The 25,367-nt window shown below is 38.9% G+C and overlaps 1 protein-coding gene across 7 annotated transcripts in view; it reads left to right on the top strand.

Moving 5' to 3' along the window:
- The window catches only part of LRIG2 (leucine rich repeats and immunoglobulin like domains 2), a 71,315-nt gene that overhangs the window by 40,435 nt on the left and 5,513 nt on the right, over positions 1-25,367 (top strand). For 3 of the 7 annotated variants that reach the window (XM_025872439.2, XM_073896114.1, XM_073896113.1), the window contains exons 12-17: positions 3,734-3,897; positions 9,826-10,146; positions 11,150-11,431; positions 12,825-13,274; positions 13,897-14,046; positions 15,844-16,134. In XM_025872439.2, coding sequence (XP_025728224.1) covers positions 3,734-3,897; positions 9,826-10,146; positions 11,150-11,431; positions 12,825-13,274; positions 13,897-14,046; positions 15,844-16,134 — 1,658 coding nt within the window. Of the gene's footprint in view, positions 1-3,733; positions 3,898-9,825; positions 10,147-11,149; positions 11,432-12,824; positions 13,275-13,896; positions 14,047-15,843; positions 16,135-18,765; positions 23,820-25,367 lie in introns of those variants that run through there. The other 4 variants (XM_025872445.2, XM_025872442.2, XM_025872441.2 and 1 more) reach the window with 4 other exon arrangements.

Genomic DNA, 25,367 nt, shown 5'->3' with positions numbered 1-25,367 from the left:
CATTACTGTGACACTTCTGTTGAATTTTATAAAAGTATTAATCTACAACAGATTGGAAATTATAAAACTGGTCCTTCATCACAAGTAGTTTGAGATGCACTGGAAGTGTGTGAGTTCAAACTGCCTGGATTTCAAATTTCTGCTCCATTCTTTACAGCTATGTGACATTGGGAAAATTTAGTCTAAGACTCAGTTTCCTTTCTCAAAATGGAAGTTGTACCTCCTTCAGAGTTATGTGAGGATAAAATTAGATAATTTGTTTATTCAAAAAATATTTATTATCCTCTGCTATGTAAGGTACTGTCCTAGATGCTAAAAACACAGTAGTGAACAAGACAAAATCTTTATCCTCATAGCATATTACAATAAATTCTAGTAATGAAGTCAAAGAATAAATCAGTAGATATATAATATCTCATCAGGTAATAAGAATTCTGGAGGAAAATAAAGGTGGGTCACAGGTATGGAGAGTGACTGGGATTGCTATTTTGGATAAAGTAGTGAGGGAAGGCTTTTTTTTTTTTTTTTTGAAGATAATAGCATTTGAGTCTGGACCCTAGTGGCAAAGCATTGAATACTGGGTGAAGAGCATTCCAGGCACAGAAAACAAGTGAAAAGGCCCTGAGGTAGGAGCTTGCTTCTTAGGCTTGAAGAACAGCGAAGACATCAGTGTGGCTGGCAGAGAGCAAGAGGAAGAGAGGTTAGGAGGTGAGGTCAGAGAGTTAAGCAGGAACCAGACCACCTAGGACCTAATGAGTCAGGAGGACTTTGGATTTTTTTTTCCTCTAAATACATTAGGAAACTTTGGAAGGTTTTGAGAAGATGCTCAGCACAGAGGCTGGCACATAGTGAAAGTTGAGTAACTTAATATTAATAAAATAAAAATGTTAATGGGAATCAGTTATTTTCTGCCAGACTTTGTGGCAGAAAAGTGTGGCAAAAAAGTGGCTCTTTTTTTTGGTTAAGATATTTTGAATTATTTCTCCTAGGCTTAACTTTTTAAAATTTAAATTCAACTAATTAACATAAAATAATGTATTATTGGTTTCAGAGGTTGAGGTTAGTGATTCATTAATCTTATATAATACCTAGTGCTCATTACATTACATGCCCTCCTTAATGCTCAGCACCCAGCTACCCCATCCCCCTCCCCTCCAGCAACCCTCAGTTTAACTTTTAAGGGCACAACTTAGTGCATATCAGTATTACCCTTTTTTTGCCCATGATAATCTGAGGGCCGCCAATAAAGTTTTAACGCTTATTAGAAGAGCTAAGTGTAAAATGTAATTTAGGTAGTAGGTGAAAGCAAATAGTGTAGTTTCAGGGTTCAGTCATTTGGTAATTTGAGAATTGGTGTGAACAAACTGCTAATGGAGGAAACTCTAACACACCTTTTTTACTGAGAAATTTTGACTGCTTTTAGTTTACTTTAAATCGAAGTCATATTCATAATACTGTTATTACATCAAGATTTATTAAAATATATCCTTATGCTTTCTGGTATCCTTCACAGTGCTTTTCATAAATATTGGGGGGAGATGGGAAAGTCGTATGTAAATTAAAAAATATTTTGCATTAAACTTAAATAATCATGGTAGAAACATTAGAAAATATATAGTTAAAGCAAGAAGGAAAGCAAGTCCCCAGATCCCCACTACTCAGAGACAACCACTATTAATATTTTGGTGTATATCTGTCCACACACTTTTCGAGAGAATGCAGGGTATTCTATGAGGTCCTTGGGGGCAGATTGGTTAGCATGAGAGGATAGAAAGATGCAAAAGAAACAGAAGTAAAGAGAAGTAATGTGAATTCAGTGGTATCTGTGTCCAGGCACTGTGCTAAAGGCTTTATTTAAAATTTTTTTGAGGTAGGCATTCTCAAACCCATTTTCCAGAAATAGAAACTGAGATTTTGGAGACATTAAGTATTTTGCTTAAGGTAAGTTAGCAGAATTAGGATTAAGTCCAGGTCTCATGAGTCCAGCTTATATCTCAGAAAGCATAAATCAGACCACATCACTCCTCTATTCTTAACCTTGCAATGGCTTCCTTCACACACACGGAGAAAATACTTCAGGTTCTCTTCTTAGTTTGTAAAGCACCTGCATGGCCTGGTCTTCCCTGCCCAGCTCCCTGACCTCATTCCTGTCACTGTCCCCTCCCTCATGTCCCCGCCCTCACTGTGCTGTAGCCTCAGTGGCCTCCTTACTTTTCCTCAAGCACACTGGGCATGTCTGCCTCAAGGCCTTTGCATACGGTTTCCTATGTATGCGACACTCTTACCTCAGGTCTTTGTGGGATTTGTTCTCTTACTTCTTTCAGGTCTTTGCCCAAATGCCATCTCTTCAAAGAATCTTTCCCTGACCACTTATATAAACTAGTAGCTGCCCTCTCTGTATCTTTGCTTAGCTTTGTTTTTCTTGATAACACTTTCTGACATTGTACTTTGCCTTTATTTGTTTATTGCTTGGCTCTAATGAATACGTAAGTTCTGTGAGGCCTATATCCCCACGGCCTGGAACAGTGCCTCGCATATAGTAGACTCAAATATTTGTCTATCAATGAATGAATATAACCTAAGAATTCTTAAATACAAAAGGTAACTTTTGGCCTGATTAATTAAAATAACCCTTAGTCAAATAAGGCTTTTGAGATACCATTGAAGACTAAAACTTCTTTGGAATCAGATCTTAGATACTTAAAAACTAAATGAGGATTTTGGTGATGCACACAAAGCAAGTACAATGTTCTCAAAATCTTTGCTTTCACTACTTCCGGGTGGATGGGACATTCATGGGGTCATTAGGAGAAAACCTATCTGATTTTTCCGGTATATGTTATAGCCCTACCGTAGACAACAAATAAAATTTCACTGGTTCCTAGTTTAAGTTAAGCAGTACACATTGCCACAGGGCTGAAATGTTTTTGTAATTGTAATGAATAATTTGAAAATAATTCTTAGGGAATTATTGTGGAATATTCTTGTGGAAAATATCTTCTCCACAACAAACATGTCTCTGTGCTGCAATGTATATGGTAAGCTTTCCCCCAAACTTTTCTGGGAAAAATTTTAAACTTCAAAATTGAAAGGAAGGTACAGTTAACATCCATATTCCCTTTACCTAGATTTACTGCTTGTTAACTTTTTGCTAAATTTGTGCTCTGTCCCTCCCTTCCTCCCGTCTCTCTCTCTCCTTCTCCATCTCTTTCTCTCTCTCTCTTTTCTCTCCACATACACTACTACTTTGCTTAGCCATTTGATAGTAAGTTGCAGGCCTCATGACACTTTACCCCTAAATATCTCAGCATGTATTTCCCAAGAACAAGGGTGTTTTCCTACATATAACCACTTTTATCTCATTCAATTAAATTAACATTGATAAAATAATATTACCTGACATGGAGTTCATACTCAGATATCCCCAATGTCAAAAAATGTTCTTTGTAGATGTTCTTTCCAATCAAGAATCATGCACTGCATTTGGTAATGAGTCTTTAGTCTCCTTTAATCTAAAATAGGTTGCTTACCCTTGTTTTGCCCCTTTTCTTAATGTTTTGGATGACACTGAAATATTTGAGGAATTGAGGCTGACGGTCTGAATTTGTCTTGTAGTTTGATTCAGGTTGAACATTTTTTGGAGAGAAAAATGCATGGGTGTGCAGCAGGCTTTTAATGGTGAAGAAGCAGAATGAAAAGTAAAGGGTATTTCTTTTCTTCTTGGCTTCTGCAGGATTCTGAACACAAGCAGTTTACTCTGTGACTGCCATTTGAAGTGGTTGCTTCAGTGGCTGGTTGATAATAACTTCCAGCATTCTGTGAATGTAAGCTGTGCACACCCTGAATGGCTAGCAGGGCAGAGCATCCTGAATGTGGACCTGAAAGATTTTGTCTGTGGTTTGTATTTTGTTCTAAAATTTTGTATACTACACACTGTCTTTTTAAAATCATTTTATTATTATTTTTTCATCATGATAAGTGTACTCTTTAATCTCCCATCTCCTGTTTACCCCCTCTTCCCACCCACCTCTGTCCTGGTAACCATCAGTTTGTTCTTTATGGCTAAGAGTCATTTCTTGGTTTCTCTCTCTCTCTCTCTCTTTTTTCCTCTGCTTGTTTGTTTTGTTTCTTAAATTCCACATATCAGTGAAATCTTATGATACTTGTCTTTTGCTGTCTGACTGACTTCATTTAGCATTATACTCCTCTCTAGCTCCATCCATGTCATTGCAGATGGTAACATCTCTTTCTTTTTTTATGGCTGAATAATACTCCATTTTATGTATGTACCACATCTTTATCCATTCATCTATAAATGGACACTTGGGCTACTTCCATAATTTGACTATTGTAAATAATGCTGTAATAAACATAGGGGTCCATGTATCCCTTTCAGTTCCTGTTTTTATATTCTTCGGGTACTTTGGTACCTGGATTGTAGGGTAGTTCTATTTTTGATTTTTTTTAGTAACCTCCATACTGTTTTCCACAGTGGCTGCATCAGTTTGCATTCCCACAGCAGTGCAGGAGGGTTCCTTTTTTCCACGTCTTCGCCAACACTTGTTTCTTATGTTTTTTATTTTAGCCATTCTGACACACGTAGGGGTGCTATCTCGTTATGGTTATGATTTGCATTTCCCTGATGATGAGTGCTGTTGAGCATCTTTTCATGTGTCTGTTGGCCATCTGTCTTTTTTGGAGAAATGTCTGTTCATGTCTTCTGCCTATTTTTTTTTTTTTTAAAGATTTATTTATTTAGAGAGTGCATGAGTGGGAGGGGCAGAGGGAGAGAGAATCTCAAGCAGACTCTGCGCTAAGTGCGCAGCCCAGTGCAGGGCTTGATCTCACGACCCTGAGATCATGACTTGAGCCGAAACCAAGAGTCAGATGCTCAACTGACTGGGCTACCTAGGCGCCCCTGCCCATTTTTAAATTGGATTATTTGTTTTGGGGTATTGTGCTGTATCAATTCTTTATATATTTTGGATATTAACCCTTTATTGGATATGTCATTTGGAAATACTGTCTCCCCATTCTATAGGTTGCCTTTTAGTTTTGTTGGTTGTTTCCTATGCTGTGCAGAATTTTTTTTTTTTTTTGGTTAGATTTTTATTTATTTATTAGAGAACAGTGTGCGCACAAGCGGGGAGCGGCAGGCAGGGGGAAAGGGAGAAGCAGGTTCCCCACGGAGCAAGGAACCCGATGCGGGACTTGATCCCAGGACCCTGAGATCATGACCTGAGCCAAAGGCAGACGCTTAACTGACTGAGCCACCCAGGCGTCCCTCTGCAGAATTTTTTTATATTGGTGTAGTCCCAATAGTTTATTTTTGCTTTTGTTTCTCTTGGCTCAGGAGACATACCTAGAAAAATGTTGCTACAGTTGATATCAGAGAAATTACTGCCTCTGTTCTCTTCTAGGATTTTTATGGTTTCAGGTCTCACATTTAGGTCTTTAATCCATTCTGAGTTTATGTTTGTGGATGGTGTAAGAAAGTGGTCCAGTTTCATTCTTTCACATGTAGCTAGCTGACCAGTAGTCCCAGCACCATTTGTTGAAGAGACTTTTTCCTGTTTTATATTCATTTCTCCTTTGTTGAAGATTAATTGACCATATAGTTGTGGGCTTATTTTTGGGTTTTCTGTTATATTCCGTTGATCTGTGTGTCTGTCTTTATGCCATATTAACTACTACCACTTTGTAGTATAACTTGCACGGAATTGTGATATCTTCAGTTTTGTTTTTCTGTGTTAAGATTGCTTTGACTACTCGAGGTCTTTTGTGGTTCCATATAAATTTTAGGATTGTTCTAGTTCTGTGAAAATGCTGTTGGTATTTTGATATAGGGATTGCAGTAAATGTGTAGATTGCTTTGGGTAGTATAAACATTTTAACTATATTTGCTCTTCCAATCCATGAATGTGGAATGTCTTTCCATTTCTTTGTGTCATCTTTAACTTCTTTCATCATCATTGTATAGTTTTAGAGTACAGGTCTTTTACCTCTTTGGTTAAATTTATTCCTAGATATTTTATTGGTTTTGGTTTAATTGTGAATGGGATTGTTTTCTTCATTTCACTTTCTGCTGCTTCATTATTAGTGTATACAAATGCAACAGATACCTGTACATTGATTTTGTGTCTTGCAACCTTATTGAATTCATTTATCAGTTCTAGTTGGGTTTTCTTCGGTGGAGTCTTTAGGGTTTTCTATATATAGTATCATGTCATCTGCAAATATTGGAAGTTTTACTTCTTCCTTACCTATTCAGATGCTTTTTATTTATGTTGTGTGGTTGCTGTGGCTTAGGACTTCTAGCACTCTGTTGAATAAAAGTGGTGAGAATGGACATCCTTGTCTTGTTCCTGACCGTAGGGGACAAGTTCTCAGTTTTTCACCAGTGAGTATGATGTTGGCTGTGGGTTTTTCATATAAGGTCTTTAGTATGTTGAGATATGTTCCCTCTATAGAGACCTACTTTGTAGAGGATTTTTATCATGAATCGATGTTGTATTTTGTCAGATGCTTTTTGTGCATCTGTTGAAATGATCGTATGGTTGCTATCCTTTCTCTTATTGATGTGATGTATCACATTGCTTGTTTTGTGCGTATTAAACCACCCTTGCATCCCAGGAGTAAATCCCAGTTGATTGCAGCGTATGATTTTTTAAAATATTTTGTTGGATTCAGTTTGCTAATATTTTGTTGAGGATTTTTGCATCTGTATTCATAAAAGATATTGGCCTGTTCTCTTTTTTTTGTAGTGTCTTTATCTGGTTTTGGTATCAGGGTGATAATTGGCTTCATGGAATGAATTTGGAAGTTTTCCTTCCTCTTGTATTCTTTGGAATAGTTTGAGAAGAATGGGTATTAACTCTTCTTTAAATTTTTGGTAGAATTCACCTGTGAATTCGTCTGGTCCTGGACTTTTGATTTTTGAGAGTTTTTTGATTATTGATTCAATTTCATTGCTGGTAATTGGTCTGTTCAAATTTTTTATTTCTTCCTGCTTTAGTTTTGGTAGGTTTTCTAGAAATTTATTTCTTATAAATTGTCTAATTTGTTGATATATAGGTTTTCATAATATTCTGTTAAAATTATTTGTATTTCTGTGGTGTTGGTTGTTATTTCTCTTCTTTCATTAGTAATCTTATTTATTTGGGTCCCTTCTCTCTCTCTCTCTTTTTTTTTTTTTTTTTTAATTAATCTTGCCTAGAGGTTTATCAATTTTCTTGATCTTTTCAAAGAACCAGCTCCTGGTTTCATTGATCCGTTCTGTTGTTTTTTTAGTTTCTACGTCATTTATTTCTGCTCTTAGAATTTCTTTACTTTTGCTGGGTTTGGGTTTTCTTCTTTTTCTCGCTCCTTTAGGTGTAAGGTTAGGTTGTTTGAGATTTTTCTTGCTTCTTGAGGTAAGTCTGTATTGCTGTAAACCTCCCTCTTAGAACTACTTTTGTTGTATCCCAAAGATAATAGACTGTTTTCATGTAACTTTTTATTTCTTCTTTGATTTCTTCGTTGACCCATTCATTGTTTTATTTTTTAAAAGATTTTATTTTGGGGGACACCGGGATGTCACAGTTGGTTAGGTTTCTGATTCTTGGTTTCAGCTCAGGTCATGATCTCAGAGTCGTGGAATCAAGTTCCACATTGGGCTCTGCGCTCTGTGCTTAGTCTGCTTAAAGATTCTCTCTCTCTCCCTCTGCCCTGCCCCCGCCCCCCTCCCCCACATGCACTCACTTTCTCTCAAATAAATACTCAAATAAATAAATCTTTAAAAAGATTTTGTTTTTAAGTAATGTCTACACCTAACATGGGGCTCGGACTTAGAACCCTGAGATCAAGAGCCACATGCTCTACCGACCAAGCCAGCCAGGCAGCCCAACCCATTTAGTGGTTTAATAGCATGTTATTTAACCTCCATATATTATGCTCTTTTCCAGATTTTTTTTTTGTGGTTGATTTCTAGTTTCATAGCATTGTGGTCAGAAAAGATGCATGGTACACATTTACTGTCTTAACAGAATTAAAAAAAAAATTAAACCAGAATACTTTCTAACTAGCATATCTATTTCCATTTCCCTGTGTTCTTCTCTGAAATTTTTATATTTTGTAATTGTAGATTAAATTTTGTATTCTTTGACTTAATATATCATAAGCAGTTTTTTTCCTCTGGTTCTTCAGTGATCATTTTCAATGTCAGTATAATGGCATCTTTATGAATGGCCTTTCCCTTTAGAGGGTTGTTAACCTTAGAATAAATATCCAGTAAGATTCCTGAATCAAAAATGATTTTTTTAAAATAGATCTTAAAAAGTAGTACATTTTCCAGAAAGGTAGCACTTGTTTATGTTGTCACCAACAATGTATGAATGTACCAGTTTCACGTTGTTTCTGTTTTTTTTTTTTTTTTTTTTAAGATTTTATTTATTTGACACAGAGAAAGAGACAGCTAGAGAGGGAACATAAACGCGGGAGTGGGAGAGGAAGAAGCAGGCTCCCGGCTGAGCAAGGAGCCCAATGTGGAGCTCGATCCCAGGACCCTGGGATCACGACCTGAGCTGAAGGCAGACGCCTAACACCTGAGCCACCCAGGCGCCCCACATTGTTTCTAGTTTTGATGCAGTTTCTTAAGACTATAGTGGTGGCAGGGTTTTGGAGTTTTTTTGGGGGGAGGGGGGACAGTCATGGAAAAGTTGTCATGATTCCAGTATTCATAATTTCAAGTATATATCTGTATTGTTCTTTCTCAGCTTGGGCATTTTTCCTTTACACTTAAATTTCCTTTAAAGTAGAATAACTGATTCCTAGCTTTAGGTAGTAGAACTTTTATATCAGTGCATTTTCTTGCATATCACTAGTATCTGATCATTTAGATACCCATATATTGTCAGATCTGTGTTTATAATCTACTTAAGGATACTTAAGTATCCTGGAAGTTCAGGCCCACAAAATACTTATGTTGCTTTTCATATATTAATAACATACTATTATTTATGAATCTGTAGTTTATTAGCCAGTCCTGAGCCTATCTTTAGTTGGACATTTAACATGTTTGGAACTTCTCACTATTTTAGGTGAGAGTTATGCACATACAGAGTATGTTCAAATAATGTTTTATTTTATTTTCTTAAAAAGATTTTATTTATTTCAGAGAGAGAGAGTGTGTACGGGGAGGAGCAGAGGGAGAGAGACAAGCAGACTCCGTGCTGAGTGTAGAGCATGATGCGGGGCCCGATCTCAGGACCCTGGGATCATGACCTGAGCCAAAACTGAGTCAGACATTGAACCAGCTGAGCCACCCAGGGGCTCGCAAATAATGTTTTATTAATAGGTCCACCCTGTAAAATATAAATTTATAATCCCTGTTTTCTGTATTGGCACAGAAAAGATAATGGGTATTATCATATGTATGTTTATATATGTAAACTCTACACACAGGAATTAATAGGATTAGAACTTGTCTTGAAATTTGAATATAGGTTTTTCTTTTTTCCCAGTAACTGGTAATACTTAAGAAGTACATTCTAAACATAAGTGACCATGAGTGATAGTAGAAAACATGCTAGATCCTGAAGTCTGAAAACCTGGGTTCCTGTCCAGGCTTTGCTGGGAACTTACATGTCTCTGAACAAGTTGTTTGACCCTTCTGGGCCTCATTTTCCACATCTTTTAACAAAAAGGAATTGGATTCTAGCTCTGTAGTCTCTGTGAATCTTGATATGCCATTTTATAAACAGAACAAGCAATTTTACATTATTTGTTTCAAAATCTGTAGAAGCAAAAATAAATGACTTGGCTCCTGCCCCATTTTTTTTCTCTTAGATGATTTTCTCAAGCCACAGATAAAAATGCATCCTGAAAATACAATTGCTCTTAGAGGCACGAATGTGACTCTGACGTGCACTGCAGTGAGCAGCAGTGATTCACCCATGTCTACCATGTGGCGCAAAGACAGTGAAATCCTGAATGACATCGATAGTGAGAATTTTGTTCGTTATCAGCAGCAAGCCAGAGAAGCTCTAGAATATACGAGTGTCTTACATCTTTTCAATGTGAATTTCACAGATGAAGGAAGATATCAGTGCATCGTTACTAATCACTTTGGTTCTAATTATTCTCAGAAAGCCAAACTGACTGTGAATGGTAAGGAATTCTGCTCCCTGATAGTTTCATAGTTGGAAGGATTCTTCATGTTCAGGTTTTGAACCACTTGGCCAAGAAAATGAGGCTAAGCCTGACATTTGAGGGGAGATTTTACTGTTTTGTCTTTAGGGTTGTAATAACGTATAGATTGGATTACCATTTTGTCCATTTACTGTCCCTAATTGGTCCTTGGTTGGAGGTAAGGGGGAATTCCATGGCCCCAGGAGATAGGCTGCTTTCCTTGTTACTTATGCTTTTGGAAAAATTCTTTTGAAATTTATTCTTTCTAGAACCATAATTCTGTTTGGAAACTGTGAAATGTATTCCTGACACTGTTCACAGGACTTTGTAATAACGGAGTATTTAGGACATTTCTGGGTGCACTGATCATTATCATTGTCTAAATGTGGTCACACAGAATCATTTATTAATGCTCTTCTTCACTGTGGTTGTAAAAAAAGAACTTCTCCAAAACAGTTTGATTAATTGATCACCTATCAAATTGAATCACTAAAACATTTTAGGTTTTGTGCAACCAAAGGATATACTTGTGTCTTACTTCTGGGTTTCATGAGATTTTTGAAGGCATAAATTTTTTGTATTCTGTATTTTATTTATTTTTTGGTATAAATTTCTTTTAACATGCATTTGCCATGACAGCTTTGTAGATGTTAGTTTGGAAAGCACCGTTTAGTCTCTTAAGTAAGGGAGTCATAATAAATGTATGGAGTTCTGAAAGGTTTGTGGCCTTCTACCTTTCTTTCCCCATCAGAGAGATAGGTAAATGTATCATTCTAGAAGAGTTACCACTGTACTCCAAGTACTCTGAGGTTCAAAGAGAAAAGATGGCCTCTGAAGTTGTATTTACTGTCAATCCAGAGAGCATGCCTTCTGAAAGAAATAGAGTATTACAAGTTGGTACTTTGTGTATGTGTGTATGTGTGTGTGTGCGTGTATTACCACCGCCCCACCCACTTTGTTTCGGGGATCTTTCTTGAAACAGAGATGCCATCTTTCCTGAAAACACCAATGGATCTCACTATTCGCACTGGTGCCATGGCCAGATTAGAGTGTGCTGCAGAGGGGCACCCTGCACCTCAGATTTCCTGGCAGAAAGACGGTGGCACTGACTTTCCTGCGGCTCGAGAAAGACGCATGCATGTCATGCCCGAGGATGATGTCTTCTTCATTGCCAACGTGAAAATAGAAGACATGGGAATCTATAGCTGCATGGCACAAAATATAGCTGGAGGCCTCTCAGCAAATGCCTCACTCACAGTATTAGGTATGTGTACTGACCCATGGGTCCCTGCTTTGGTTGGAGCCTTTTTATTAAGGGTCTACTCTGGTCTTATTGGCAAAAAAAAAAAAAAAAAAAAAAAAAAGTCTAAGTTTGAGATTTTAATTGTGATCCTTCTATCTTTGTCACTTTTTTTTGCGAATACATGCAGAGTTATGTCAGCCTAGGATATTAGTGGATCAGATAACTGAAACCTGGGGAAGTAGTGAGGGCAGAATTAGAGATCTTTATCACATGAATTAAAAATTCAAATCCCTTTATCCTGTTACATCGCCTTCTAGAGTTTTCTAGTTCATATATGTTTTTTCTATTCAGCAGTGAGTTTGCAGTTGTTTTATACTGCTTCACAGACAACTCAAGACAATTTACTTGTTTTTTTCCTAGTTTATTTAAAAAAAATTTAATGCACAAAAAATGACCATCTTCTGGTTAGATTTCCTGTTCTCCTTCCAATGTACTCCTCTTGATCCTATGTTCTGGTAAAATAAAATGTTTTTTCCCTAAAGAGTTCCTCTGACAAGCCTATTTTTTTTTCTTTGAGAATACTTGTCTTCATGGGACTCAACTCAAAGGCAGATTCTGCTTTCTAGTTCTGTATTCCCCTAGATGTTAGGTTTTTTAAAAGTTTGTTGATTTGTGTTATTTACTTATGTAATCAGAAAAACAAGTATATAGTTTTAAAAATTTAGGATATATAGAAAATTAGAAAAAGGGAAAGTCACTAAAACACTGTTAAAGATTTTGGCATATTCTGGACTTTTTTAAAAACACATTTTCATGTAGTTATGTATACCTACTTTTATCCTCTTAAAATATTGTATCACAAGGGTTACTCTGTCATTAAGTCTTCAAAAAATATCATGTGCCTGTACTATGGTTTACTTACAACTTTTCCTGCTAGATTTAAAGACTTTTTCCCTTTATTTTTAAAAATTACAACTAGTTTCATAACCTGTTTGTGTATAAATCTTTGACTTTCTTGCTTAGGATAGCTTGCCCAAGGTAAAATTAGTGAGATAAGATTTTTGAGGCTTTTGCTTTTCTGAAACACTAACTTCTAATCTTCCCATTAAGTCTATGAAAGTGTTTACTTATTTTTTTTCCTAAGGGTTTATTTATTTATTTTAGGGGGTGGAAGAGGGAGAGTGGGAATGTCAAGCGGACTCCACACTGAGTGCGGCACCTGACACAGGGCTTGATCCCAGGCCCCGGAGATCATGACCTTGAGCTGTAATCCAGAGTCGGCTCCTTAGCCCACTGAGCCACCCAGGTGCCCCTGAAAGGGCTTACTTATTGCATCATCACCTCATTCATCTGTTTCAGGAGGATTTAAGAAATAAAATGGTATAACATGATTTTTTATACATCTTTCTGTTAGAGACACCCTCATTTATCAGACCCCTGGAGGACAAGACAGTAACGCGAGGTGAAACTGCAGTATTACAGTGCATAGCTGGAGGGAGTCCTGCCCCTCGCCTCAACTGGACCAAAGATGATGGGCCCCTGCTGGTGACTGAACGGCACTTTTTTGCTGCAGCCAACCAGCTTCTCATCATTGTCGATGCTGGCCTGGAAGATGCTGGGAAATACACCTGCATTATGTCTAACACCCTTGGGACAGAACGTGGTCACATTTACCTGAATGTCATTTCATCCCCCAACTGTGACTCTTCCCAGAGTAGCATTGGGCATGAAGATGATGGCTGGACCACAGTTGGCATCGTCATCATTGTTGTGGTCTGCTGTGTTGTGGGCACCTCTTTGATCTGGGTCATTGTTATTTACCACATGAGAAGGAAGAATGAAGACTATAGTATCACGAACACAGGTGAGTGGTACCCAGTCGACACTTATGGCTTATACTTGAGTCAGGAATGTAGTATACAATTTATTTTAAAATATTAAAAGCTGTGGAGCTTTGATACTTTATGTGTGGTAGGAGGAAGTTTTTTTGTTAAAATGCCCTACTTCCTTGATAATAATGGAACCTCTCTGATGAATAATTTTAAGAATTTGTAGATAGTTCCCCAAAACTTTGCTCTTACAAACACGTAACAGGTGCACCTTCTTTCTTTAATCCTTAAGGCTCATTTCCATCCAAGCTTCTCTGTGGGGGAAGAGTGGAGCCCTTCTGACTGGGATCGGCCTTTCACACCCCCCCTCCCCGAAATTCTGAAAGAGAAGAGGCTCAGTCAGATAGATTGTGAAAGTACTCCTATGGATAAGATTTCAGACTTTAGGTTTTGCCTCTTATAGTAATACTTTTTAAATGAGGCTTCGAGAAGAATTTTAGCAAGAAAGAGTTTTTGGGGGACATTCTAAGACTTGTTGAGTTCCTAGGTACATAACATTTTCCTGGCCAGTAGATGTATCAAAGTGGGCACATTTGCACAATAGTCTTCTGAGTGTTGCCTAATGTTATTTGAAAGTTACAGATGTCTCTTTTACAGAGGAACTTAATCTGCCTGCAGACATTCCCAGCTACTTGTCTTCCCAAGGAACACTGTCGGAGCCACAGGAAGGCTACAGCAACTCTGAGGCAGGCAGTCATCAGCAACTCATGCCTCCTGCCAATGGATATTTACACAAAGGCGCTGATGGTAATGACTCTTTGTTATATATGCTTATAATTTCAGCCTATTCTGTTGAGTTTATTTGTCAATGTATAGTTTTCCCCATTAACCTGAGGCAACATTTTATTTTGTAAAGATTTTATTTATTTATTTGACAGAGACACAGTGAGAGAGAACACAAGCAGGGGGAGTGGGAGAGGGAGAAGCAGGCTTCCCACAGAGCAGGGACCCCCGATGTGGGGCTCCATCCCAGTACCCTGGGATCATGACCTGAGCTGAAGGCAGATGCTTAACGACTGAGACACCCAGACGCGACTTGAGGCAACATTTTAAAGTAAGATACTCAATGAAAACATTTGGCTCCATGCAAAATAGGATGGAAATCGACCGAAATCTTAACAGAGAAGAAAATCATCTGACAGAAAGGAGAAACACATCCCGGAACAAGAGATTGGCGTACCCAGCAAAGGCTCCCAAACCCAAAGTATTATTATGAGAAGGAGGTGCTCTAGAAACTTTTTTGAGGTGTCTTAACTTTTTAAGACATGAGCACTCTCCATATCCAGGGGAGGTTTGTGTCTCCTGCTGACAGGTTGATATTCACTGAAGTTTAAAGGGCAGTGGTGATTCTCAGCATATGTTGGAGAAATCAGAGGGATACAAAATGTTTCCTAATTAAATGAACCCAATTTCTAGTACTACTTCTCTTCCCCACTCCTCCCTTCCCTCAGGGAGTGACAGAACTCGGGGAGGTGAATTGAGGGATAGAAGAATTGGGTTTGATTCCTAGTTCGTGTTTCCGGCTCTGGGACCATGAACAAGTTACTTAAGTCTGAGCTTTAACTTCCTCATTTTTTTAAAATAAACAATATTTTATAAAGGACTTCTCTCAAGATTCTCACAGATCCTTTCAACAAATCGGTGTAGTGCTTCAAGTACCATACAAATGAAAGACCTTTTCTGTTTGTACAGAGATTTTTTTAGGCTGAACGTTAACAGGGTTTATCTGTTTAATTGCTAAATTGGATTTTATTTTGGGTACTTCTAGCTTTTAGAAGAATCTTTAAATGCCTCTACTCTTTGAATTGGTGGGAAATAACACTGCTTTCTGAGCCAAACTAACTTCCAGTTCTAACAGTGTTGCTTGATCAAGAAGTTACTTGCTCTTTATTTCTCACTCTCTTTTCTCTCTTTGAACAGTTTTCAAAGCACATAACAGTCTGGGGAGCTCATTATTAAACTTTACCTCTGCCAGACACGCACATGTGTCAGGCAGGACTCTTGACCATCAGAGGCTTTTTCTCGAGGTACTTTTAGCCAGGAGTGTTGCTTGATCCCTTGACTCACGAAAGTAATGTGGGCTTTGTGAAGTGCAGTCCTCATAACTCCTTGTTCTCTGCTTTAGTTTGCTTCAGCCAAACATGTGTCTTGTGGCACAGTGCAGCCTTATCTTGGTTCCCTTGAATTGGGCGTGACCCTATCCAGGCTGGACAGAGATGGTTTACTGTAGCATTCAAGAACATGGGCTCTGGAGCCCAGAGTGCCTGAGTGTAGATTTCAGCTCTGTATTGTAGCAGTGTCTTGGAGCAAGTTCCCTCATATCTCTGTGTTGTAGTTACTCCATTTGTAAAATGGGGGTACATAGTACCTACCTCATGGGGATGCTGTGAGGATTAAATTAGTTAATTCCCAGAAAGACCTTGAGACTTTACCTGGTTTATCAAGTAAGTGCTGAATCGATGCCAGCTATGGAGATAATGGTGACAGCTGGTGTAGAAAACTGGTGATCCTTAACTGAAGGATTCTTTCCTGTGTTGTCATCAGGTGGCCCTGGTACCCGGGTTATTTGCTCCGATTGTTATGACAATGCCAACATCTACTCCAGGACCCGAGAATACTGTCCGTACACCTATATTGCTGAGGAAGATGTTCTAGATCAAACACTGTCCAGCCTCATGGTCCAGATGCCCAAAGAGACATATTTGGCACATCCTGCCCAAGATGCCCCTACCCTGGAGAGCCTGGTATCATCAGCAGACAGAGAGATGGCTGCCTTTTCCACCAACCATGAGAGGATAAATGAGAAGAAACTTCCCTCCACACAGATGAGCAGTGGTAAAGGGCACACTGTTTTTTGTTTATTTTGTTTTGTTTTTACTCTCACCTACTTGATTTTTCCTTCCATCCTATAAGTGGCACTTGGATTTGACAGGAAGCAAGGAAATTGGTATAATAGAGTGATTAGCTACTGCTAGCTGGTATAAGCTAGGGCCAGAGATTTTCAGAGATTAGAATTACAGAGAAGTCTGCATCTGTAGGATGGAAACAGCTTCTGTGGGTGTATCAGGATCCCACTTCTAGAAATTCAGAAGCCATATAGAAAAAGCTTTTAAAAAGTTTCATATAGGTGTTAATTTTTTCTTCCATCTTTATTTAAATAATGGAGATTGGATATGCCGAGGATATAATTTGGTGGAAAATTTTACTGAGAAGGTTTAAAAATGATTTGGTTGCTGTTCTAGCAGGTAAATATTGAATGTCAGTATCACTTAGCCAGTGTTTGCTTTTGTGTGTGAGGCATTACGATCCAGGGCCTGAGGTGGGGATGCGGTTGTGGGATAGTGGCTGCCCTCCTCCACGGCCTGGGAGAAGACACACAAGTCACATTGGGCAGAGGAGGAATGTGGTAACACCTCGGTCAGTAAGACAAAACTCTTTCTAGACCGGGAAGGGCACTGCTGCACATGTCTTCCTGTCCATCCAGGGTTTTCATCAGCTGTCACCCTCCTGTCAACCTAAAATGGAAGGGCACAGGAAGTTGGGTGGGGGTGAGGACTGCACTTGCTTCCAGGGGTGGTTCTGGCAGGAGTACATGATCTGACATGGGATTTTTTTTTTTTAATCTATTCTTTTTATTTTGAGATAATTATAGAGTCCCATGCAGTTGTAAGAACGAATACAGAGAGTTTCCCTTGTCCCCTTTACCCAGTTTCCCCTCATGGGAACATCTTGTGCTTTCAAGAATGTGGTGTAGATGGAATCATACAGCATGTAAGCTTGGAATTGGCTTTTTTCCCCTCAGCAAAATTGTCTCAAAATTCATCAAGTTGTTGTATATTAAAAGTCTATTCGTTTCAGTTGCTGAGTAGCATTCCAAGATATAGATGTCTACCTTTTGTTTAACCATTCACTTAATAAAGAGTATCAATGTATAAAGAACTCTCACAACTGAACAGAAAAATCAGCCAGTCAATGAGAAAATGGGCAGAAGAACTGGACAGATCTTTCACCTAAGAGAATATAAATGTACACAGATGGCAAATGAAAAGATAGTCAACATCATTAGACATCAAAGAAATACAAACTGAAACCACAATAACAGGTCATTACACCCTAATCAGAAGAGCTAAAAATTAAAAAAAAAAAAATTGTGACAACATAAATGTTGGTTATGCTGCAGAGAAACGGGGGCACTCAAACATTGCTGGTGGGAATGCAGAATGGTACGGCCACTCTAAAAACCAGCTTGGCACTTCCTCACAAAACTAAACATGACATGGGACTTTTAAGATGTGCTCTTTTGTTCTTAATTAGGGACCAACTCCAGAGATTTCTAAAGAGGGTACAAGTCAGAGAAAAGTGTGTCTTGGCTTTAAAGTTCAGTGTCCATGAAAGAAGTGCACCGGCACTAATTCCGTGTTCCCATATTCTAAAAGAGTTTACACACATAAAAAGACTTTAAGTGGAGCCAAAAATGCAGTGCATCTTTTCCCTAACTTTAGGGATATCTCAATTGTTAACTTGGTCTGTAAGTGAGGAAGTCAGCAAATGAGTGTTTTGGTGCCTTGCTCATTCCTCCCTGGGGTGCTCTAGCTCCTTGCTACTCACAGTGTGGTCTCAGCTTCAGCATTACCTAGGAGCTTGTTAGAAATGCAGACCAAGGTTCCCACCCTGGACCCAGTGAACCAGAATCTTTATATTAACAAGATCCCCAGGTTATTTGTATGCACGTTAAAGCTTAAGAAACCCTGCCCTAGCTTACTTTTCCATAAGGGTTTTGTTTTTATTTCTGAGTGTTTGTTTCCAGAATGTTTTGCCTGACTTTTTCCAAAATGCATCCCCATGAAGTTAATAGCTTTCAGCAAATATTCTTTGGGGAAAGAGCTCACCACTGCAGTAAATAAGGTGAATGAGAAATGCATATTTTTGAAACCAAGGTATAGATAATCTGATTTAAAATTGCTGCTTTTGGTTATTATTTTGTTGTTAGAATAACTGGCATGCTAGAAGCTGGAGGGAGATGGTTTATTTTTAAAACAATTTTTTTAAACATACTCATTTGTTATTTAAAGATGTAATAGCTGCACTGAATCAGTGATTTTTGTATCATGCAACTTTCACTACAATATGGATACTATTTTTGTCTGTTTCCATGTGTCTAAAGAATTTTATTTTTAAATTTTTGTAGCAGCAGAACCACTAATAATAGATGAAAGCGGAGGACATATCGCAGGGTTTCAGTAAATACTTGGTTAAGCCTATTGAAAGACCATGGTTCCAGTTCCTATTTTGTTTTCTTTTGTTAACTGTTGCTAAGAAGATGACAAGTGTACATTTACTCTAAATGTCCTTATTCAGGAATATGGGGTATCTTTATTTCTGGGAGGATTTGGGTAAAAGAAAATGAAGTTTTAGACCATTAATTTTGAACTTCCATTGCCACTGATTATTGTCTTTCGTTCTCAGAAACGTTGCCGCGGCCTCTTTGGAACATAAGCAAAGAACTAGGCCTGCCTCATCCTCCCTTTTCCCAGCAGCCAGTCCTTGAGCCACCACAACTCCATCAGAATGAGGGTCTGGCAGAGAGTGGCCCAGAGGGTTCTGCCTCCCCCACGTCCTGTCACAGGTTGCACGACCATGCTTTTGATTTTAGTAGGACTCGGAACATTCAAGATGGTAGTGAGGGCACATGAACCTCACTCCAGGCTGAAATCTGGGCCAAGACTCCAGTTAATTCATTTTGTATTTGCTACCTCAGAGTTCAGAAGAAACCCCAAAGTCAGCATTTGCTTTACCCTGTCTGCAATTACATCTGACCCCACCGACGTGGGCCAGGCATTTGTTTGGGCTTATTCCTGAGGAAGAAAGGGAAACGGCTGACAGAAATGGGTACATCTAATAAAACATGTGCAACACGGGCAGAGGAAAACATAGGACAAATGTGCTTGCTCATGGTTCCATGGGGTTGTGCCCGGCTGTGCATTGCCTTTTAGGGAGAGCCTCATTGCTGCTTAACATGCTGGATTGTCTCAACCTGCAGAATGATTCTGAGAAAACATCACTGTTCTGTTGTGTCTTCCAAGGAACAGAAATAACTTTGGAGCCCTCTGGGAAGTGTGTCCGGGATTCTTCAGTGGTTTTAAGCATCTAGTTGAGACCGAGGCTTTGATATTCAAGGTCTTTGACAAGAATCCCAGACTTGACCAACTGTTACCACATCAAGGGGTGTTGTATTCTTGTGAATTTTTTTTTTTTTTTTTGGTCCCTGCCACCCAGGGATCTCGTTGTAAATATATGTGCATTTATAAATAATTTTTGTATTCATTGACCATATGTGTTAGCTGCATTGTAAATATTTTTGATATGCCAAAATTATATATAATACCCAGTTATAATATTGACAGCAGCTTCTCAGACCACAGATTTTGTATGACTTGGTTTAGTGAACCTAAAGACTTTGTTTAAAGTTTTAAAAATGTGTTTGTTAAGACGTATATGTATAGAGGCAGGGTACCTAGTGATTGCATACACACAAACACAATCTTGGTAAAATTAACCACTTTCTTCATACATCTGGTCATTTGCCATCTGTTTACAAGTGCCAGGTAATATTACCTTTCTAGCATAAGAAGACTCAAAAGACTAGCAGTCTTGTCATAGCCATGTGCACATAGACAAAATTTCTTTGGGAATGTCTTTCAGCAAAGTCCTTAGTTGATGAGGATACCAAAGATGCTTCTTTTCTGTTTGTTTTTTTTATCTCTTCTACCAAGGCACAGTATATCTTGGGAAGAGTGCTTTTGGGAGTTAGTCGAATGTGCACAAATTCTTATACTATAAAGCTTTAGAGTGTTTTCCTTGTTTTATACAAGTGATTATTTAAGCCAAAAAGTTCTCTTGAATTTTTGATAGCAGAAAGCTTTATATGAACAAAGAACTTCTAATGGAATGTAATGGACTAAAGTTCTTCTTTTCTTTGTTCTTTCAGATTTCCTTACTTAGGCTGTCAGATTCTGTCCTCTCAATCTAGTGAGTACTAGTTACGTGCTGGATAACTTCCATCACTTAAATGAAAATATCTATTTCTAAGTTATTGTGCATTTCAAGGCTTCTAAACTCACATAATGTCTTCGCTTTTTGCCAGAAAGTTGAATTGCATACTAGTTCTCAATCCCAGTTTTTTTCTCCCATAGGCAGTGGCGTCTCTTTCGCGGTTTTGTACCACCAGGCTTTTTCTCTCCTTTCTTTTTCGAACTGTCAGCCTCTGTTCATTTTTACTTCGAACTTCTTAAATATCACTATTTTCCCATCCTTTCAGTTTGTGATTCCTCTTCTTCCTTACTAGGTTCTACTGTTACCTGTACAGGGCTGACGTAGAATCGGGAGACCTGATTCTGTTCCTAGCTCTGCTCCTTACTGGCTGTGCAGTCAGGGGCAGGTGTCTACTTCTCAGCCTGATTTTCTCATTAATGAAATGAGGGAATTCTACTAGATGCTCTAAAGCCCTTTCCAGCTGTAATGTTCTGTGAATCCTCCAGGAACCAAGGAGGATTCTGCTCCTCTAATAAAAAGCTGCTTTCACGAAATGTTTGTTAGAGTAACAAGAGTGATGCTGCTTACTCTGACTTGAGCCAGATTCACTTCCTCCATAGCAGGAGGGACAGTGTAAGAAATATTCTCGAGGAGAAGAGCTATTCTGCTTTGAAACCATCTCAGTGAACGACGAGTGTTGACTCGATGGAAGCCACTGATGGCTCTCTAGAGCAGCGGCTCTGAATGCTAGTGGTGCCGCACGCCAGAGCATCAGAATCAGGTGAGGGGTGCCCTGCAGCTAATCTGTAGCTGGTTTGTGACTCCCTTACCTTTCAAATGGCTTCATTCGTACAGGTAATCCTGTTACTATCCTGTACTCCCACTCAAATGCTGACAGACTTTTCTTGAGTGAAGGTGTAGTTAGAATGAGGCTGCAGGTGAGCATCGGCTGTTAGGGTGACAGAACCGAAAACCAGGCTGCGAACCAGTGTCCTAGAAAACTTACAATACAGGAGTGCTGCCTCTGCCCTAGCAGTGGTCCTATTCCTCCTACGACTGTCAGAGTCTGGTCTCCTGAATGGCCGGGGTCTCCCTCATGTCAACACCAATGGCTGAGATGCCTTCCCAGATACTCCTAGCTTGCTGAAGTAACTAAAGAACTAGTCAAGAATTTGTTTAAATGTCAAGAGCCTACCCCTGGTTTTAAAAATAATAATTTAATAAATCCTAATCTTAGAACGACTTGGCTGAAATTTTTCATTATTGCATATGTTTTTCACCAAGCAGTGATTTGTCCCTCTACTGTAAACAGGGTTAGTGGCTCATCAGTGTGTCTTCCCCGCAGTGTGATGTCTGCCTAATGCCTCTTTAATCAGGGATGTTGTAAAGCAAGGCAAACTAAAATGCTGAGGGGGATGTGTCTGCCCCTCACCCAGTTATCTCCTTGTATCAGTAGGGATACATAGATTCTTTTAAGTTATGCCCCCCTTAGCCCGATTCTTCAAGTCTACCTGGAAGAAGAAATAGCATCTTCCTTTAACTCCACACCCTACTGGCACATGGTCTCTACATAAGCCATTGGCTGTCATTCAGCTGCTTCTAAAGTGCTCTCCCTAGTTGTGCAAGTTACTCTATGGGATACAAAGTACCAGAAACCCTCTAATGTGCCATCTCAGAGTGTTTTGTGTGTGTTTTTCTGAAACTTAACTTTCATATTTAAAAATAGTTGTCTTCACACTGCCCATTGGGGGGTTGTAAAAGCAACATTAAGATGTCTGGCAACTTAGACTCTTGCCCATTTTCCTAAGAGATGGGAGATAGAATAAGAGTAATTACTTAAAGTGTCACCATGAATTAGGATTAAATTCACTCTTTTTATTCCTGAGGACAGGGGTCATGTCTGCCCCATTCTGTGGGGCAGAACTTAATAGGGAGGGGCAGTATACACTTGCTAGTAATTCTGTATAAACTAATTATCTAACGATTAGGTTTGTCCAATAATTGGAATAATCCATGTTTTGTGGGAAAAGTACACGTGGAAGCTCAATAATCATCTGTTAATAGCACTGAAGAAATTTCTGCATTGAGAATGGAATATGGGCAAGATGACTTTTAGGTCTCTCTCAATTTTATCATTGGAAATTTCCAGAAGCAATCTGACAGACTTAAAACTTTCCCCTTCAAAATCCTTTATGTATAGTAAGTATAGAGCACTTAAATTTTTTTTAGCTCAAAAGTTTTGGTTTTTGGTTGACAAAAGGAGCCTGTTCTGTGTTAGTGGCTAAAAACATGAAAGTCTGCGCTTACACTTCTGAAGAAATCTATAACTAGTTACTAAAACAAATGGCATTACCATAATAAAAACTTTAAGAGTCTATAGAATGTATTATGACCCTCCTTTTTACTCATTTTTATGCCTGTTTCTTCTTACCAGGCAGGACTTAGTTGGAATGGGGTTGGAATTGTGTTTAGCTTTATACCCAGTATTTTACCCAAGTGTGTTATAGCCTTTTCCAATCATTTTAATATCCACAGAAATACCAGGAGATAATGGAGCAACAGAGGTAAATTTACTGCCATTTTAAATGCTGTGTGCTCCATTTCTGAGTTTGCTTCTTCATGTAGATTACAGAGGTAATTGTGAAGCAGTTGGGCCTTACGAGGTTGAGCTGAGATTTTTGGCATCCTACGAGGAATGTTTCATTCTTCTATGACGTGGCCTCTTTCCCAGTTCAGTCTGGCAGATGTTTTTCCCTCCTGCTTCTAACTTAAAACTTTTAGAGTACAGTCTCAACCAACATCAGTTAGCCTTAATTTTTTTTTTCTTTTTTGGACAACTGCCTGGTTTGTTGACAAAAATAGCAAGTTCTGAATTAAGAGATATATTACAAGCTGCTCTTTACAAAACAACACCTGCAAGCCCATGAATCATCTGAAGATTTTGTGGGTAATAAGAGGTAGGGACGTGTGTGTGTGTCTGTGTGCACATGTGTGCATGCGTTGGTGTGTGTGTGTCGAGTAATATTTGGACCTGCTCCCTTAAGGTTGTTTGTTGAGTGTTTCTTAGCAGCCCTAATAATCTCCACCAATGAGTGGGGTGGGGTGAAAAAACAACTTGATTTGAGCCTGTTTTTAGATAAAAAGTAAAGTGATCTTTTATCAACTATAACTGTCTTGAAAGAGAAATTGATCCTCAGGTGGTCAAGTGCTCTTGGAGTATCTCTTGGCTACTTAAAGTGGCCTCTTGATCGATAGACTATTTCTACCCTCTTCTGTTCCCCCTTTTTCCCATCAGAGGATGTCAGTCTGAGCAGCCCTGGTACTAGATGTACCAAAAGAGAGTTATAAGCCAAGTTGTTCAGTGTGGTCCTTTCCTAGTATCTATTTATATTTTCTCACACATGAGAATGTATATTTTATAAGGCATGTGTTTGTCTACCTGTTTGTCTACTGTAATATGTCTCCAATAAAGCTAAAATACATTATGATTTTCTGGTCTTCTGTTGCCTTGAAGTATAGGAGGGAAATGGTGTATTTTTAAGTTTGTGGTCCTTTGAGGGGGTCCCCAAAGAGTTGTATAAGTTATTTCCCCTCTCTTGTTTCTGCTGTGTTTGAGTCCCATACTGTCTGGAGCCTGCCATCGGAACACCCTGCAGCCCTCGGCTTCCCAGGGGCCAGTGCCGTGTGCTCTTCTTTGACTCCCTCATTGTGTCCACCATGGTGCTAGATGGCTGGCAGGATGGATGGAAACAAACACACTTAATAGTTCATGAGAAAATAAGAGTACTTTCTACACAGGGAAAGATTGGAAGGCACCATTTTCTTTTTTTCTTTCTTTTTTTTAAAGATTTTATTTATTCATGAAAGGGAGCACAAGCAGGGGGAGAGGCAGAAGGAGAGCAGGCTCCCTGCTCAGCAGGGAGCCTGATGCGGGACTTGGTCCCAGGACCCCGGATCATGACCTAAGTCAAAGGCAGACGCTTAACCATCTGAGCCACCCAGGTGCCCTGAAGGCATCATTTTCTAAATCAAAATTTTTTTTCTATATCAAAATTAACAAAATATTTGAAGAATGTCAGTATTCTGGTCAGCTTCCTCACTGTACTATATTAGGGACTATTTTTCTTTTTTTTAAGATTTTTTTTATTTGACAGAGCAAGAGCACAAGCAGGGGGAGCAGCAGAGAGAGGGAGAAGCAGACTCCCCTGAGCAGGGAGCCTGATGCGGGGCTCCATCCCAGGACCCTGGGATCGTGACCTGAGCCGAAGGCAGCCGCTTAACCAACTGAGCCACCCACGCACCCCTGAACTATTCTGAGTCTGTCAAAAGCTCCTATTTTATTCTTTGAAGGCTGGGCCCACAGTACTCATCCCATTACCATCATGTTCTGCTCTTTACGGGACACATTCCACAGACATTACTTGAATCTCAGAACACTCCTAAGATATAGATTGGGCAGATAACTTTAATCTCCATTTTTTTGTAGTTAAGGAAATTGCCTCGGTGAGATTATCACTTTTCACGATGTCAAAAAGCTTTTAGGCGGTAAAGCCAGGACTTGAATCCCGATTTTCTGTCTCACATTCAGAATTGTCCCCACTGATACCTTCTAGTTCTGAACAGAGTATTGTGTCTGTGGTCTTTAGAAATATTTTAAGAAAAATGCCCTCTGGACATTGATGACTTCCAGTATGGTGAAGTTTGGACTGGAATGTATCCTGGAAGCTGGTTTTTATTATATTCCTGATAAGAAAGCAGACTACCATTTTCTTCTCAAGGTGGAATGAAGAAAAACGCTATGATTTTTACTGTATTTTTTGATTTGGAGGGGGATATACTGGAGCCCAAGTAGCCACATCGTGCTGAATTAGGAGAGAGATTTGTTCACATTCAGCTGTTAAGAAGCTTGTAACCCAGCACTGAAGCTGTTTTTGTTGCTGGACTAGTGGCCATGGACCAGTACTTTTGTAAGATACAGTAAGAATGAATTTCTAGGAAAATGAAATAAGACAAAAATAACAACCATAAAATTTTTA

The sequence above is a fragment of the Callorhinus ursinus genome, unplaced genomic scaffold (genome assembly GCF_003265705.2).
Source record: "Callorhinus ursinus isolate GAN/ISIS: 27379988/994484 unplaced genomic scaffold, GSC_fseal_2.0 scaffold9, whole genome shotgun sequence".
Taxonomy (NCBI): Eukaryota; Metazoa; Chordata; class Mammalia; order Carnivora; family Otariidae; genus Callorhinus; species Callorhinus ursinus.
The sequence above is the reverse complement of the archived record's forward strand: the minus strand, read 5'-3'. Positions and strand labels throughout refer to the sequence as shown.